Source organism: Salvelinus namaycush, chromosome 31, assembly GCF_016432855.1.
Source record: "Salvelinus namaycush isolate Seneca chromosome 31, SaNama_1.0, whole genome shotgun sequence".
In the NCBI taxonomy this organism is placed as follows: domain Eukaryota; kingdom Metazoa; phylum Chordata; class Actinopteri; order Salmoniformes; family Salmonidae; genus Salvelinus; species Salvelinus namaycush.
This window is the reverse complement of record NC_052337.1, coordinates 17,041,713-17,059,608: the sequence shown is the minus strand read 5'-3', so window position 1 is coordinate 17,059,608 and position 17,896 is coordinate 17,041,713. Positions and strand designations below refer to the sequence as shown.

Below are 17,896 nucleotides of genomic sequence, written 5' to 3'. Positions count from 1 at the left end.
CAAAAATTTAAGTTTACACACTCCCAGGAATGTCATACATGATGGATCATTAGCTTCCCAACAGAAAAGACACTAACCTTCACACATCTAGATGGCCGGGTGGGGTAGGTGTGGAGCCAGAGACAGCAAACTGTAGAACCCAGTTCCTACATATTAATATAAACATTTATTTTGGTCAGCCAAACAGCATTCAGGGCTCGACCCACCCAGTTTATAGAAACACACACATCACACATATACACTGATTTTGAAAAACATTAAGAACTCCTTCCTAATATGGAGTTACTCCCCCGCTTTTGCACTCAGAACAGCCTCAATTCGTCAGAGCATTGACTCTAAAATGTGTCAAAAGCGTTCCACAGGGATACTGACCCATGTTGACTACACTGCTTCCCACACTTGCGTCATGTTGGCTGGATGTCCTTTGGGTGGTGGACCATTCTTGAGACACACGGAAAACTGTTGAGCGTGAAAATCCCAGCAGCGTTGCAGTTCTTGACACAAACCGGTGCACCTACTACCATCCCCCGTTCAAAAGGCACTTAAATATTTTGTCTTGCCCAATCACCCCCTGAATGGTACACATACACAATCCTTGTCTCAAATGTTTTAAGGCTTAAACATCCTTCTTTAACCTGTCTCCTTCCCTTCATCTACGCTGATTGAAGTGGATTTAACAGATGACATCAATAAGGGATCGTAGCTTTCACCTGGATTAACCTGGTCAGTCTGTCATGGAAAGAGCAGGTGTTCTTAATGTTTTGTACACTCAATGTATATTTGTACACTCAATGTATATACAGTACCAGTCAAAAGTTTGGACACACCTACTCATTCAAGGGTTTTTCTTTATTTTTACTATTTTCTACATTGTAGAATAATAGTGAAGACATCACAACTATGAAATAACACATATGGAATCATGTAGTAAGCAGAAAAATATTTGTTAGATCCTTTAAAGTAGCCACCCTTTGCCTTGATGACAGCTTTGCTCACTCTTGGCATTCTCTCAACCAGCTTCATGAGGTACTCACCTTTAATGCTTTTCCAACAGTCTTGAAGGAGTTCCCACATATGCTGAGCACTTGTTGGCTGCTTTTCCTTCACTCTGCGGTCCAACTCATCCCAAACCATCTCAATTGGTTTGAGGTCGGGTGATTGTGGAGGCCAGGTCATCTGATGCAGCACTCCATCACTCTCCTTCTTGGTCAAATAGCCCTTACACAGCTTGGAGGTGTGTTTTGGGTAATTGTCCTGTTGAAAATCAAATGATAGTCCCACTAAACGCAAACCAGATGGGATGGCGTATCGCTGCAGAATGCTGTGGTAGCCATGCTGGTTAAGTGTGCCTTGAATTCTAAATAAATCACTGACAGTGTCACCAGCAAAGTACCCTCACACCATCACACCTCCTCCTCCATGCTTCACGGTAGGAACCACACATGCAGAGATCATCCATTCACGTACTCTGCGTCTCACAAAGACACGGTGGTTGGAACCAAAAATCTCAAATTTGGACTCATCAGACCAAAGGACAGATTTCCACTGGTCTAATGTACATTGCTCATGTTTCTTGGCCCAAGCAAATCTCTTATTATTATTGGTGTCCTTTGGTAGTGGTTTCTTTGCAGCAATTCGACTTGGTCTTTTACCAAATAGGGCTCTCTTCTGTATACCAACCCTACCTTTTCACTACACAACTTATTGGCTCAAACGCATTAAAGAGGAAAAGAATTCAACAAATTAACTTTTAACAAGGCACACCTGTTAATTGAAATGCATTCTAGGTGACTACCTCATGAAGCTGGTTGAGAGAATGCCAAAAGTGTGCAAAGCTGTCATCAAGGCAAAGGGTGGCTACTTTGAAGAATCTAAAATATATTTAGATTTGTTTAACACTTTTTGGGTTACTACATGATTCCATATGTGTTATTTCATAGTTTTGATGTCTTCACTATTATTCTACAATGTAGAAAATAGTACAAATAAAGAAATTACCCTGGAATAAGTAGGTGTGTTTAAACTTGACTGGTACTGTATATACACACACACATATATTTGTATTTCTTTGTCATGACATTTATTCCCAAAAATCAAAATTGTTTCTGGGCCAAAAACACTGAATATAAAGAAAGGAAAAGCCTGCAGACAGTAGATGCTACTCAGAAGTGTAACGTTCGTCTGGTGGTGTATGAATGGACCAAGGCGCAGCGGGTGATGAATACATAACTATTTATTACAAACAGACGAAACACTGACAAAACACTAGAACAAACTACAAAACAATAAACGAAGGCAACAGACCTGAAACAAACGAACTTACATATAGACGAAGGACGCAAGAACAGACTACCTAAAACGAACGAACAAACGAAACAGTCCCATGTGGATTACACAGACACAGGAACAATCACCCACAAACAAACAGTGAGAACAACCTACCTTTTTTTTTTTTTGTTTTTTTTGGGGTGGATCAGCTTAATATTGCGGAAAGAATGTTGCTTCCAATGTAATTGTCTGCATCATTTCCAATCCCCCATATTTTTTTGGGTAAATATATATATCCATACACGCATGCATACATATATACATATATACATACACATACCTATATAGACATACATACTTTTTTAAAGAATATACCTTTATTATTATTCCCCGCAACCCTACCACCGCTCCCCCAATTGGAGTAAACTAATAAACACTTCTGCTTTTACCTTCAATTTATACATCTTATACCTATTTTACAGACACAGACTACTTTATAATAGTTCTCTCTTGTTTGTTCTTAGTCCTTCCTCTATTTCTGTTGTCCATCCAATTTTATTTCCACTTGTAACTGTGCTATTTCACAAAAGCTCCGCACCTATACACATTTCACAGATCCCGTATGCCCTACATTGTTTATCTTGTTATTAGTCCCACCCTTCAGTTCCACTCAACCCTTCCCATCTATCTTCCAACATCATCCATTTCGGATTTTTATTTGCCATATATTTTTCAACTGTGCTGTGATGCTTCACAAAAGATTTGAACCTTCCTATTCTCATAGCTTCTACAGATTGTAAATTAAAAATAAACATTTTTGCTAAAATAATTATTATATTATTGATTGATTGACTATGGCTTTTCAAATCCCCCAGTATTGCTATCTGTAGCGTTAGTTCTAGGCAAATGTTGCAATTCTTCAGCCATTCCTGGACCTGTGACCAAAAACGAGCTACATATGGACAATACCAAAATAAATGATCTAATGACTCTGCCTCCTCACAACAGAATCTGCAGAGCTGGGAAGATTGTATACCCCATATATATAACATTCTATTAGTTGCAAGAATTTTGTACAGTAATTTAAATTGAAAAATTCGAAGTTTTGAATCCGGCGTTGTTTTGCGTATCAATTCATAAACCATGTGCCATGGAATGGGTACATCGAAAATCTCTTCCCAACTATTTTGCAATTTATATGGCACAGCTGTCAGTTTTTTGGTCCTTAAATGAAATTGGTATATGTTTTTATTTATCGCACTTTTCTTTAACCATTTATGTTCTTTAATACAGGGCCGACATACAAGTTCCTTACTTTTTTCCCCTTCTACTTGCCTCTTCCATTTTTGTGGTAATGCTGCAATTAATTGGTTGTAATTTTGGGTAGAGCAGACATTTCCATATGTCTGTGTTAGCTGCATGTGTGACATAACTCCACCAGTCCTATTTATGATATCATTCACAAAAATTATACCTTTTTTAAACATTTCTTCGATAAATACAGTTTTTTTATCAATTACTATATTTGAATTTAACCACAATATTTGTTGTACTATTTGTTCCGTCCTTTCAGGTGGATTAAACTGAAATTGCAACCAACTTTCTAAGGCTTGTTTAAAAAATAAGGATATTTTGGAGATTATTTCCTTTTCAAACAACCGAAAGTGAGCAGGTGTAATCTGAATAAAGGGAAAAAGGCCCTTCTTGAACATAGGATGAGACATTCGTACCAATTTACTAGAGAACCAGTTTGGATTTAAGTATAACTTTTGTATGACTGATGCCTTTAGTGAGAGGTCTAATGCTTTAATATTTAATAATTTCTGCCCTCCGAATTCATATTCGTTATATAAATAGGCCCTTTTAATTTTATCTGGCTTGCCGTTCCAAATAAAATGGAATATTTTTTGTTCATATAATTTAAAAAGCAGGTCACTAGGTGTAGGCAAAACCATAAGCAAATAGGTAAACTGTGATATGACTAAAGAGTTAATCAGGGTGATTTTTCCACAAATAGACAAGTATTTTCCTTTCCATGGTAGCAAGATCTTATCTATTTTTGCTAACTTTCTATAAAAATTTATTGGAGTGAGATCATTTCTTTCTTTTGGGATTTTTATACCGAGTATGTCCACATCTCCGTCAGACCATTTAATTGGTAAACTACATGGCAATATAAAATGTGTATTTTTTAGTGATCCAATACGTAATATGGTACATTTATCATAATTTGGTTTTAATCCAGAGAGGATAGCAAAGGTATCTAGATCCTCTATGAGGCCGTGGAGAGACTCTAGTTGTGGTTTTAAAAGAAAACATGAATCATCAGCGTACAATGACACCTTAGTTTTTAAGCCACGGATTTCTAATCCATTAATATTAATGTTTGATCTAATTTTAACAGCTAACATTTCGATGGCAATAATAAATAGATATGCCGATAGTGGACAACCTTGTTTTACTCCTCTAGATAGTTTAAAACTTTCTGAGATGTAGCCATTATTTACTATTTTACACCTAGGGTTACTATACATAATTTTAACCCATTTTATAAGAGATTCCCCAAAATTGAAATATTCTAGGCATTTATATATAAACTCCAGTCGTACTTTATCAAAAGCCTTTTCAAAATCAGCTATGAAAACCAGACCTGGTGTCCCCGATATTTCATAGTGTTCTATTGTTTCCAGTACTTGCCTTATATTATCTCCAATGTATCGTCCATGTAAAAAACCTGTCTGATTAGGATGAATAATATGACTAAACTTTTTTTATTCTATGCGCCAAGCATTTTGCTAGGATTTTTGCATCACAACACTGAAGTGTAAGAGGTCTCCAATTTTTTAATTGGACTGGATCTTTATATATACCACTTGGGTCCTGTTTCAGTAATAACGATATCAGACCTTCTTGTTGCGTGTCTGATAATCTACCATTTATATAGGAGTGGTTAAAACAAGCTAATAATGGTCCTTTGAGTATATCAAAAAAAGTTTTGTATACTTCCACTGGTATGCCATCCAGCCCTGGAGTTTTCCCATCCTTAAAGGCCCCAATTGCATCAAGCAGTTCCTCCTCTGTAATTTGGCCTTCACATGAGTCTTTCTGTACAGATGTTAATTTTACATTATTAATAGGAAAAAAATCCATACAATTAGTTTCAGTTAGTGGAGATGGAGGAGCCTGAAACGAAAACATATTCTTAAAGTACTTTACTTCCTCTTTCAAAATATCATTTGGTGAATCATGCGTGACTCCATCATTTGTAACAAGTTTTAATACATTTTTTTTGGTAGCATTTCTATATTGAAGATTGAAAAAGAATTTGGTGCATTTTTCCCCATATTCCATCCAGTTCGCTTTATTTTTATAATATATTACACTGGATCTTTCTTGAATAAGTTCCTCCATTTCTTTTTGTTTTTCCTCTAACTTATTCTGTGCCTCTATGGTACCGTTTTTATTGCTATCTAACTGTACTGTTAGTCCTTCAATTTCCTTTGTTAATATGGACTCTTTTGATCTAAATTCCCTTTGTTTTATAGATGAGTACTGAATTGCATGGCCTCTAAAGGCACACTTAAAAGTGTCCCATACAATAAGGGGATCTGCTGTACCTATGTTATGTCTGAACAAGTCAGTTATAAAATCTTCTGTCCTAGTTCTAAACAATTTATCATCTAGTAGACTTTGATTAAATTTCCAATATCCTCGCCCACGTGGAAATTCTGTAAGAGAAATATATATGCCAATTATGTGATGATCCGACCGCATTCTGTCCCCTATCAACACTTTTTTAACTTTTGGTGCCAGAGAGAATGGTATAAGAAAGTAGTCAAGACGACTAGCTTGATTCAGCCTCCGCCATGTATATCTCACTAAATCAGGGTATTTAAGTCTCCATATATCCACTAATTCCAATATATCCATGACATTCATGATTTCCTTAAGTGCCTGAGGGTGATAGTTTGTAGTGTGATTTCCTTTCCGGTCTATAGAGGTATTTAAGACCGTATTAAAATCTCCCACTATAATAATAGAGTCTAGTGTTGCTTGTAGAGTTGATAAATTCTTATATATATTTTCAAAGAAGCTTGGATCATCATTATTCGGACCGTATAGGTTAACAAGCCATATTTGTTTATTGTCCAAAAACATATTTAAAATAATCCATCTACCTTGAGGATCTGTTTGGACAATTTGCACATTTGGATCAAAATTATTGTTAATTAAAACCATCACCCCTTTTGAATTTCTTTGCCCATGGGAGAAATATATTTTGCCCCCCCAGTTCTTTTTCCACAAAACTTCATCTAAAACTGTTGAATGGGTTTCCTGTAAACAATAGATATTATAATCCTTCTCTTTTAGCCAGGTAAATACTGATCGTCTTTTCTTATTATCTGCTAAGCCATTACAATTGTAACTGGCTATACTTATTTCACCACTTACCATAATGAGACACACCTTTCATTCTTTTAATCAGAATATATTTTTGTAAACGTACTATTAAAAAGTAACATAATGATTGAGTGTCTATATAGTTGTACCATGATATTTGCATTTCTACTAAGTAAACCTCCAATTGGTCCCTACTATTCCACCCGCTAAAAGGCCTCATCTCGAGATGGCTTGTCATCCCAATGCCCGGTAGACCACCCTCGACCCCCTGTATCCCATAGCCCTGAACCGACTGGGATCCATTCTTTGAAAAGAGCATACAGTGCCATTTACCGAATTGAAGAAGATCAATTACCATATGCATTTCCATTGCCCTCACCTCGATTTGTATTATATATATCTGTGGATCATCCTCTATTGTCCCTAACATCTTTTACTTCTTCCTTCGCAACAGTTGTGGGATACACACATACACCCACACACACTCAGCCCTTACCCCCACACAACCATAAGCTCACTTTCTCAACAATTGCACCATCCCAGAGCCCAACTCAAGATGGGTCATGATTTACAAATGCACTTGCAGTTGCAGCTGCATGAGAAGGCCTGCAAGGCCGCACAAAAAATTAGCAAAAATTGAGAGATTTATTTACCATTGTCATATCCTAGATAATGGAGGTCAAATGTACACCTTATTCCTGAAACACCCACAATACGGCCACCCGTCATGACCATGTCCCCACGCATCTCCATGCAGTCCGACTTTGATTTTGTGCCGCCAGGGCCACAATAATATACCCCCTCTCTGAATGTCCGAGTGTGACCCCCTCCCCATGGGTTACTGCAGCTAGTGTTGCCAGCACTGCCACTGGCTGGGTGGGGGCACCCCACCGGAATCCCCACCGGCTAGGTACAAGGTCGTCAAGGTTCTCATTAGCAGCTTTGAGAATTTCCTTGTATATTATGCTCTCCCTTTATGGGGCTTTGGCTTTGCAGGACCAACCCTGCCAAGCAGGCTCAGAATCTTGAGGGGGCAGTGCTGCTCTTGGTCTCTGACCTCATTTTAGCTGCATACAGACCGCTTACAGCGGGCACATAAAACAGTTAGGGACTTCTCCTTAGTATCTGGGTCATTCAGGTGGGTGTCTAGGGTATAGTGCCATGGACCGTACCATTAAAATAGGATAATAAATAATTAGATATAATTTATAAAAAAATAAATAAAAAATGTAGTTCTCCATGATAGGACAATAAATAAATAAGACGTATAATTCATTATAAAAGTATATCCATCATCTGAACAACATTGAAAGCCCTCTCATACCCGGCTCACAGCAATACATTGGCTCTGGGATATGCAACCATTTCATTACTCACTCACTCAACTTTCCAAACATAACAAATAAAATAAAAAATAAACACAAACCATACCATCCACACATACTGTGCCTTCTGTTTACTTAGTTTTTATCTTCACTATGTTGAATTAGTGCTTGTGTGTTCAATTAGTTATATGTGAAGATTTATAGAAAAGCTATATTTTTTATTGTATTGTTACAATCAGTAACCGGGCTTGAATTGTGTTTATTTCCCTCGTCTATGAGAACTTTGTAATTTTTAAAATAACCATGGAGTAGTCTTTGTGTCTCTGAACAACTGGTTATCAATATATAGTTTATCAACGACGAGAGCTACTCGTTTCGCTTTTAATCTATTTTCTTTGAAAATTGGATACAGAACTTTGCGCCGTTCTGCAATTTCCTTCGGAAACTGATCATTCATGCCAATTTTGGTCCCAGCAAGTCTTTTACCCAGGCTTTTAACCATTATTTTATCTTTAAATGAAGCAAATTTGGCAACGATTGGGCGTTCGTACCTCTGCCCTCTCTGTCCGAAGCGGTGAACGCGTTCAAGTTGGATTTTGTCGATAACTTCGCGTGGAATCTGAAGCGCTGTAAGGAGGAACTCTCTAACTATAGATTCAGGAACTTCTCCTTCTTTTTCTTGGATACCTGTAAGTACCAAATTCTCTCTCATGGATCTAGTTTGTATGTCCAGTAAGGTTTCTTTCAGAACGGTGTTCTCCTTTTTAATTCCATTCATTTCGGTTTCAATCTTATTGACTGTCCCTTTTAGCGCGTGTGTTTGCTTCTCCAATGTCGCAGCTTTTTCATCACTCATCTCTAGGCTTGCCTTCAACTCTTTTATATCCTTACTAACTAATTCAAGTATACCCAGTTTGTCATTTATTGATTTTAACAGATCGGTTTCGACCTTTACCATTCCCGGTGGTGAGAATATTAAATCATCAGTGTCTGTAGAAGAGTCACGTTTTCGTTTTGTAATCGGTTCCCCTGTCTTACTCTCCGTCATGTTTGGTTGTTGCCTGTTTTCGTAATATTTGTCGATAAATGTCTCTAGTTTTAGGATTTGTTTTGTGTTATTGTCCAGATTGAAGGTTATCACTCACCAGATTAAGTAGTGCTAATATTTTAGTCTAATTTAGCAGATATTTCGAATATTATGTTTTATCTTGAGGTGCTCTACATAAATCCCTTCAGTCCGCCATTACCCTTACGTTACCTTTACGTCATACGTCAGCGGAAAGTCTTCAAAACAACCTACCTTAATATGACTCTCAATCAGAGGAAACGTCAAACACCTGCCTCTAATTGAGAGCCATACCAGGCAACCCAAAACCAACATAGAAACAGAAAACATAGACTGCCCACCCAAAACTCACGCCCTGACCAATAAACACATACCAAACAACAGAAAACAGGCCAGGAACGTGACAGAACCCCCCCCCTCAAGGTGCGAACTCCGGGCGCACCCCTACAACTCAAGGGGAGGGTCTGGGTGGGCATCTGTCCGCGGTGGCGGCTCCGGCGGTGGACGAGGACACCACTCCACCACTGTCTTTGTCCCCCTCCTTAGCGTCCTTTGAGTGGCGACCCTCGCCCCCGACCATGGTCCAGGAACCTTCACTAAGGCCCCTCCTACATAGAGGAGACAGCTCAGGACAGAGAGGTAGCTCAGGACAGAGAGGTAGCTCAGGACAGAGAGGTAGCTCAGGACAGAGAGGTAGCTCAGGACAGAGAGGTAGCTTAGGACAGAGGGACAACTCTGTACTAATGGCAGCTCCGGACTGAGTGGCAGCTCCGGACTGAGTGGCAGCTCCGGACTGAGTGGCAGCTCATGACTGAGTGGCAGCTCATGGCAGCTCATGACTGTAGGGCAGCTCATGACTGTAGGGCAGCTCATGACTGGAGGGCAGCTCATGACTGGAGGGCAGCTCATGACTGGAGGGCAGCTCATGACTGGAGGGCAGCTCATGACTGGAGGGCAGCTCATGACTGTAGGGCAGCTCATGACTGTAGGGCAGCTCATGACTGTAGGGCAGCTCTGGCAGCTCCTGACTGGCTGGCGGCTCTGGCAGCTCCTGACTGGCTGGCGGCTCTGGCAGCTCCTGACTGGCTGGCGGCTCTGGCAGCTCCTGACTGGCTGGCGGCTCTGGCAGCTCCTGACTGGCTGGCGGCTCTGGCAGCTCCTGACTGGCTGGCGGCTCTGGCAGCTCCTGACTGGCTGGCGGCTCTGGCAGCTCCTGACTGGCTGGCGGCTCTGGCAGCTCCTGACTGACGGACGGCTCTAGCGGCTCCTGACTGACGGACGGCTCTAATGGCTCGGGGCAGACGGGCGGCTCTAATGGCTCGTGGCAGACGGATGGCTCAGAAGGCGCTGGGCAGACGGATGGCTCAGAAGGCGCTGGGCAGACGGATGGCTCAGAAGGCGCTGGGCAGACGGATGGCTCCGAAGGCACTGGGCAGACGGATGGCTCCGAAGGCGCTGGGCAGACGGATGGCTCAGACGGCGCTGGGCAGACAGATGGCTCAGACGGTGCTGGGCAGACAGATGGCTCAGACGGTGCTGGGCAGACGAGCAGTGCAGGCGGCGTTGGGCAGACAGCCGACTCTGACCTGCTGAGGCGCACAGTAGGCCTGGTGCGTGGTGCCGGAACTGATGGTACCGGACTGGAGACACGCACCTCAAGGCTAGTGCGGGGAGCAGGAACAGGGCACACTGGACTCTCGATGCGCACTATAGGACTGGTGCGTGGTACCGGAACTGGAGGTACCGGGCTGAGGGCACGCACCTCAGGGCGAGTGCGGGGAGAAGGAACAGTGCGTACAGGGCTCTGAGGACGCACATGAGGCTTGGTGTGTGGTGCAGGCACTGGTGGTACTGAGCTGGGGCGGGAAGGTGGCGCCGGATATACCGGACCGTGTAGGCGTACTGGCTCCCTTGAGCACTGAACCTGCCCAACCTTACCTGGTTGTATGCTCCCCGTCGCCTGACCAGTGCGGGGAGGTGGAATAACCCGCACCGGGCTATGTAGGCGAACCGGGGACACCATACGTAAGGCTGGTGCCATGTAAGCCGGCCCGAGGAGACGTACTGGTGGCCAGATATGTAGGGCCGGCTTCATGACATTTGGCTCAATGCCCAATCTAGCCCTACCAGTGCGGGGAGGTGGAATAACCCGCACCGGGCTATGAACACATACAGGAGACACCGTGCGCTCTACTGCGTAACACGGTGTCTGCCCGTACTCCCGCTCTCCACGGTTAGCCTGGGAAGTGGGCGCAGGTCTCCTACCTGCCCTCGGCCCACTACCTCTTAGCCCCCCCCCCCAAGAAATTTTTGGGTAGTACTCACGGGCTTTTCGGGCTTCCGTGCTAGACGCGTCCCCTCATAACGCCGGTTCCTCTCTCCGGTTTCCTCCGCTCTCCGAGCTGCCTCCAGCTGTTCCCATGGGAGGCGATCCTTTCCAGCCAGGATCTCCTCCCATGTGTAGCAACCCTTACCGTCCAAAACATCCTCCCATGTCCATTCCTCCTTCTTGCGCTGTCGTTGCTGTCCGTTAACCCGCTGCTTGATCTGGGTTTGGTGGGTGATTCTGTAACGTTCGTCTGGTGGTGTATGAATGGACCAAGGCGCAGCGGGTGATGAATACATAACTATTTATTACAAACAGACGAAACACTGACAAAACACTAGAACAAACTACAAAACAATAAACGAAGGCAACAGACCTGAAACAAACGAACTTACATATAGACGAAGGACGCAAGAACAGACTACCTAAAACGAACGAACAAACGAAACAGTCCCATGTGGATTACACAGACACAGGAACAATCACCCACAAACAAACAGTGAGAACAACCTACCTTAATATGACTCTCAATCAGAGGAAACGTCAAACACCTGCCTCTAATTGAGAGCCATACCAGGCAACCCAAAACCAACATAGAAACAGAAAACATAGACTGCCCACCCAAAACTCACGCCCTGACCAATAAACACATACCAAACAACAGAAAACAGGTCAGGAACGTGACAAGAAGTGCTTTATTCCTGCACTTCAACCAATTACTTTTTGGCAGTAATATATGGAACACCGTTTTGGTTGTACCATGTCAATAAGGTAAACATCAAATATGGAGACAGGTATGACCTGATTAGCGTTCAATAGTTAAAGCCTTGGTGAGACGTTACTGGTTAACTTTAGCACAATCACTGACGGCTGCGATAACAAACAACATGTGACCGAGGCTAACTGCATCACAGTCAACAACCATTGAAAATAGCCTCCATCAGATGTTGTTGGGTTAACTCTGTCATGTGACATGCCAGGAGGAAGAAGGACACGGTTGAGAGTCAACCCACCTGGGTGGATGATACGCGCATCGACGCCGACGACATCGTGGACAAGATTATCCAGAGCCAGAACTTTGCCGATGTCAGCAGCCATGAAGAAGGTAAGGGTAGGAAGAAGGTTGTGTTGATGGAACAGTGAGCATGACCACACAATGATAACATTTTGCTTCTCTCTCTCATCTCCTCACTGTTTTCTCCTCTACCTATTCTCTCCCTCTCTTTTTTGTCTTTCATTCTTGCTTCCATACACAGACAGCAACCTCAGATTGTTTGTCAGCAAAGATGGGACTACAGCCCTAAGTGGGTTACAACTGGGGAACAAGTGAGTTTGTGCATGCCAGAATGTCTGTGTACAGTATGTTATTGCATGATCAAAAACAGAATTTATTATGGTAGTAAAATAAAGAAATTAATCCCTTCCTCTTCTTCTGTGTTTGCTGTAGGGTGACTGCTGGCGTCTTTGAGCCAGTGGTGATCGAGAGTCACTAGCGATGAGTGTGTGTGTGTTCACACAAATGCACATACGCCTGTCTTTTGAGTTACACCACTTCAACAAACACCACTAAACAACATATGTAACCCTTTAATGAGATATTTACGGTGATGGTGGTGGGAGGTGTAATTTATGAATAATCCATTCATGTAGAAAAGTTGTTATATTCATGCTTTCATCTGGGGGAGCATAGGTGTAAAGTGTGCAAACTACTTGATAGAGAGAGAAATGGGAAACGATTGCACCGTGGGAGTTGTAGTGAAACACTGAAAATCAGGAAAAAGCTAGCCACACAGGTTGCGTTGGAGGCAAATGTGGCTGCCTCAAAAAGTTGGAATGTTATGATTTACCCTGTGTGTATCATTTTTGAACAATGTGTACTACACTGGGTTATGTTTGTGTATGATAATGGTTGGGGATACATTTAGTTATTCAAATAACAAATATAAATTCAAATGAGGGGAGATTGATAAAGTAAAGAAAGACTTGGTTACAAACTACTAAATAGAGAGATTGAACAGGCCATTTGAACTAGGCTTGAATGGGTGGTTTTCAATGTGAAATGTTCTATATTTGATGACCCCTTGCAATCCCCCGATTTCAGAAACCGTACCAGACCTGGGGTCAAAGTTACGGTATAGCCCAAAGAACCCATGTTATAGAATTATATAGATATATACATTATAGAATATATTATAAGTTACAGAATGTTTTAGAATATAGGCTTATATGTAATATGATCATAGATCATGTTGAAATACGGACCTCAGAAAGAGAAAGGCGTGTTCATATGGCTGGCCATATGCAACTGTACATACTGCATGGTCAATGATTAATCGATTACTCTAGTCTAGGTAAATGCAGGCAGGATTAGTAATCGATTACTGTAGTCTAGGTAAATACAGGCAGGATTGGTAATCGTTTACTGTAGTCTAGGTAAATGCAGGCCGGATTGGTAATCAATTACTGTAGTATAGGTAAATGCAGGCAGGATAGGTAATCGATTACTGTAGTCTAGATAAATGCAGACAGGATAAGTAATCGATTACTGTAGTCTAGGTAAATACAGGCAGGATTAGTAATCGATTACTGTAGTCTAGGTAAATACAGGCAGGATTGGTAATCGTTTACTGTAGTCTAGGTAAATGCAGGCCGGATTGGTAATCAATTACTGTAGTATAGGTAAATGCAGGCAGGATAGGTAATCGATTACTGTAGTCTAGAAAAATGCAGGCAGGATTGGTAATCAAATACTGGAGTCTAGGTAAATGCAGACAGGATTGGTAATCGATTACTGTAGTCTAGATAAATGCAGGCAGGATTGGTAATCAAATACTGGAGTCTTGGTAAATGCAGGCAGGATTGGTAATCGATTACTGTAGTCTAGATAAATGCAGGCAGGATTGGTAATCGAATATTGGAGTCTAGGTAAATGCAGGCAGGATTGGTAATCGATTACTGTAGTCTAGATAAATGCAGGCAGGATTGGTAATCGAATATTGGAGTCTAGGTAAATGCAGGCAGGATTGGTAATCGATTACTGTAGTCTAGATAAATGCAGGCAGGATTGGTAATCGAATATTGGAGTCTAGGTAAATGCAGGCAGGATTGGTAATCGATTACTGTAGTCTAAGCCCTTGGTCCTCCCCTCCCCTGGGTCTTGTACATAGTCTTCTTTACATCCGTAATGTGAGACACTATCCTCATGCTCACCAGCTGGCTTGGTGACTATACCGTAAGTGGAAAAGTTGGAAAATCAGAGGGGGACATTTCTGTCTTTGTTGACAGTCTTCTGTCTGTCTGTCTGTCTCAGTAGTTTTGTCCCTTGACTGTTGCTCATTTGTCCTGTATGTCAGACCCAATTATTTTTGTGTCACCATGCCCATGACATCCCTCCCTGTTGTCAAGGACTGGAGTTGTCAATTAAACTAAGTTACTAGGTTTCTGGGAGAAAAGTTTTATATTCTTGATCTGCTAGAAAGCCTTTTTGGATTTGTGTTCTCAACAAATCAATGCTTACAGTGAGACTCAAAAGGAAATTCGACTGCATATTATTTCAAATATGCTTTCTCAATGCAAGCCTGGTCACTGATTTTTATTGAGTGGGGGCCCTTAAATGGTTTGGTTACTGAAGTGGGTTACTAAAGTTGGCTGGCTAACTTAGTAATCCTTCTTTGTGAAATACCTTCTATGTGGGCTTGGCTACAACTGTCCAACTGTTGCCCTTCCACTAAGCCTCAATATCACCAGTCGTTATCAAGCGTAATGAACTTACAATTGAATAAGGGCTCTAATGATACAACTGACAGTGGTATCTGGTCATCTTCATTTAATTGAACAAGCTATTCTATTTGCTGGGGAGAAATGTAATTTTATTTCTGTCGCCCCCGGATTTTGATCCCGTTAGAAGAACATTGCATTGTGGGTATGGTGTAGTCAGAGCCAATCAGAGCTAACAATGGAGGATTTTGAGTAGAAACTCCCCTCTCATCCCCAAATGACAATGGCCTCTTGTATGTGTGTTTGTGCCTGTGCATATCTTTTTTAGGGAGGGAGTGGAAACGAGGAAATGTCCGTGTGTGTGTGTGTACTTCCGCGCATTGTCTGTGCGTGTGCAAGCTGAAGAGCTTGGCACTCACCTGTCTCAAGGTTCTTGACCCCTGAGGAACGTTTCAGTTGATCTGAAAGCCCTCAGCAGGGAAACGGACCTAATGCGCGCGCCTTAGCCTGTAATATCGCCCTTAGTCTGTTCATTTGAAATGTCTTTCAAAGGAAAAGTGCAATATGGGCTTTCATCTACACACCTGTAGCTTCAACATAGCTTCCTAACAAGGATGTTTTTTTTTACAACAGACATAAGGTGTCCCAAATGGCACCTTATTCCCTACATAGTGGACTACTTTTGAAGAGAGCCCTGTATAGAGAATACAGTGATATTTGGGACACAGACATTCACAGCATACTGAGAGTTGACATTCAGAGGCACAAAGAGAAAAATGTCTCCTGACTGGCCCTTTAAAAAGAAAATTGGGCTGTGTGTGCTGTTGCAATGTGCTTTTTTGTGTGTATTTCACTCTCCACCTTGCGTCATTGTCATTGTAGATGCTGTGTGCATACTGTGTGTGGAAAAAAAGGAAACAATGAATGCATAACCTTTAACTTCACTGACGTGCGTACACATGCATGGGGAAATGTTGACAGGTCTTCTTAGCTTTATTTGTATGTGTCAAGCTGATATGGACCATTCAACTGTATTTCATTAACTTTGATTATACAAGCCCTCTGTAACACAGTGAATCTGTATTTTAGCGTGAGCTTCTTTTACAACGAAACCAATTGATTTCTTTCACTTGGCGTCTTTCATTACGTTACACTGTCTATCTCGTAGTAGTGTAGTCCCAAGCATTTTTATTAATGATAATGGTTATAATAGCAAACACTTGATTAATATTTTACTTGTTTTAATTTTTACCAGCTGGCTGGTTTATTTGTTCTATGCAGCAGAGATGTATTGGTAAACCTGTACCTGTGCTCTACTTTGAAACATTGAAAAATCAAGTATACAAAAAAAATGATACACTAAAGAGTTGTAATAATTGGTTATTTCTGATTCCCCTGCTACTGTTTTTACAAGAGGGCTCATTGTATATTTCTTGAATTGTTTGGGTTCTGTTTTCCTACATTCTTGACTATTTGTAACCTGTGATTTTTCTAACAAACGAGTTGAACCAATATGCTAACATGAGGTTCCGCTGTCATGAATGGAACGCTAAGGATTTTCTGCTGCATATTTGAAATATGAATTAATCAACACATCACTATGGAGGGTGAGGTTTCTCTGATGCAACACATCATCAGATATTTGTCATCGCTTTTCAGCCACTATATCACCTACATTTTGTGGGTTGAAGAACTTGGTAGGTAAGAGGATGGCAGTCAATAGACAGATTGCTCTCTGAAAGACCGAGTACTGTAAATCAATTTCATTGTTCAATCAGAGATTAAAAAATCAATAATTTCTTTGAATATCATCATTTGCAAACTCACATGGACCTTTCCTAAGGCTAATCAGCTCAGTAGGTAGGGGAACCAGAATTGAATGGGGACCAGATATACCATTCCTCCGTCTGAAACCTTGGCCGGTATGATATTCATGATAACAGCACTTAGGTCTGGACAACTAACTTGACATAACATTTTATCTATTTCAATTATTTATCCTCTATTTCTTTTATTTTTTTCATCTTTGTAAAGGGATTTTAAAACTATGCACACGAGTCCAAGACTCTCCGAGAGGTCCACCCAAACTCATGACCTTAAGAATTATAATATTAATAATAAGAGATTTATATGATTAAAAAAATCAACAGTTAATGAATTTATATCAATAGACGACTATTGAAATTACTATTTTTCTGATTTTCCAGAATTATTTAGACATTATACACACAGGTATTGCTCCAAAGTTCTCATCTTTTTTTCACCTAAAATGCATTTATTCTATCACATTCAACTCACATGTGGAGAGACACTGTGACATGATGAATTGGAACTATATCTGTACACACATTGTAATGTTTCCTTTTCAAGATGGTAAATGTCTATTTGAACAATGTAAATGTCATATTTTGGGGAAATAAAGCCGTTGTTGGGTATCTAAAAAAACTTGTTGGCTGATTTATTACACATTCATAATACAATGTACCTCTCAATTTCATATAGGAGGCCATACAGTAACTCCATAATGATCATGCTGTTACTTTGACTCCATCTGGTAGTGGAATTATGTCTGATTTACAAGTATACAGTATCTCCAAGACACAACAATCACTTACATGTGATTAAGCAATGAATCATCTAGCTGGTACCACTATCATTCACATTTACCAAGGAACATGTTGCAATAGTAATTTCAACTAAACTTCCGGAGGACCTATAATCCTTTCACTCCCTCCTCTCTACCTTCTGTTCAAATCAAATCACATTTTATTTGTCAAATACACATGGTTAGCA

The 17,896-nt window shown here is 41.0% G+C and overlaps 1 protein-coding gene across 1 annotated transcript in view; it reads left to right on the top strand.

The window, feature by feature from the left end:
- The window catches only part of fam102ab (family with sequence similarity 102 member Ab), a 78,828-nt gene extending 61,280 nt beyond the window's left edge, over positions 1 to 17,548 (top strand). Inside the window, exons 10-12 of the mRNA XM_038971311.1 lie at positions 12,367 to 12,491; positions 12,643 to 12,712; positions 12,834 to 17,548. Coding sequence (XP_038827239.1) covers positions 12,367 to 12,491; positions 12,643 to 12,712; positions 12,834 to 12,879 — 241 coding nt within the window. The 3' untranslated portion in view covers positions 12,880 to 17,548. The remainder of the gene's footprint in view (positions 1 to 12,366; positions 12,492 to 12,642; positions 12,713 to 12,833) is intronic.
- The last annotated feature ends 348 nt before the right edge of the window (positions 17,549 to 17,896 follow it).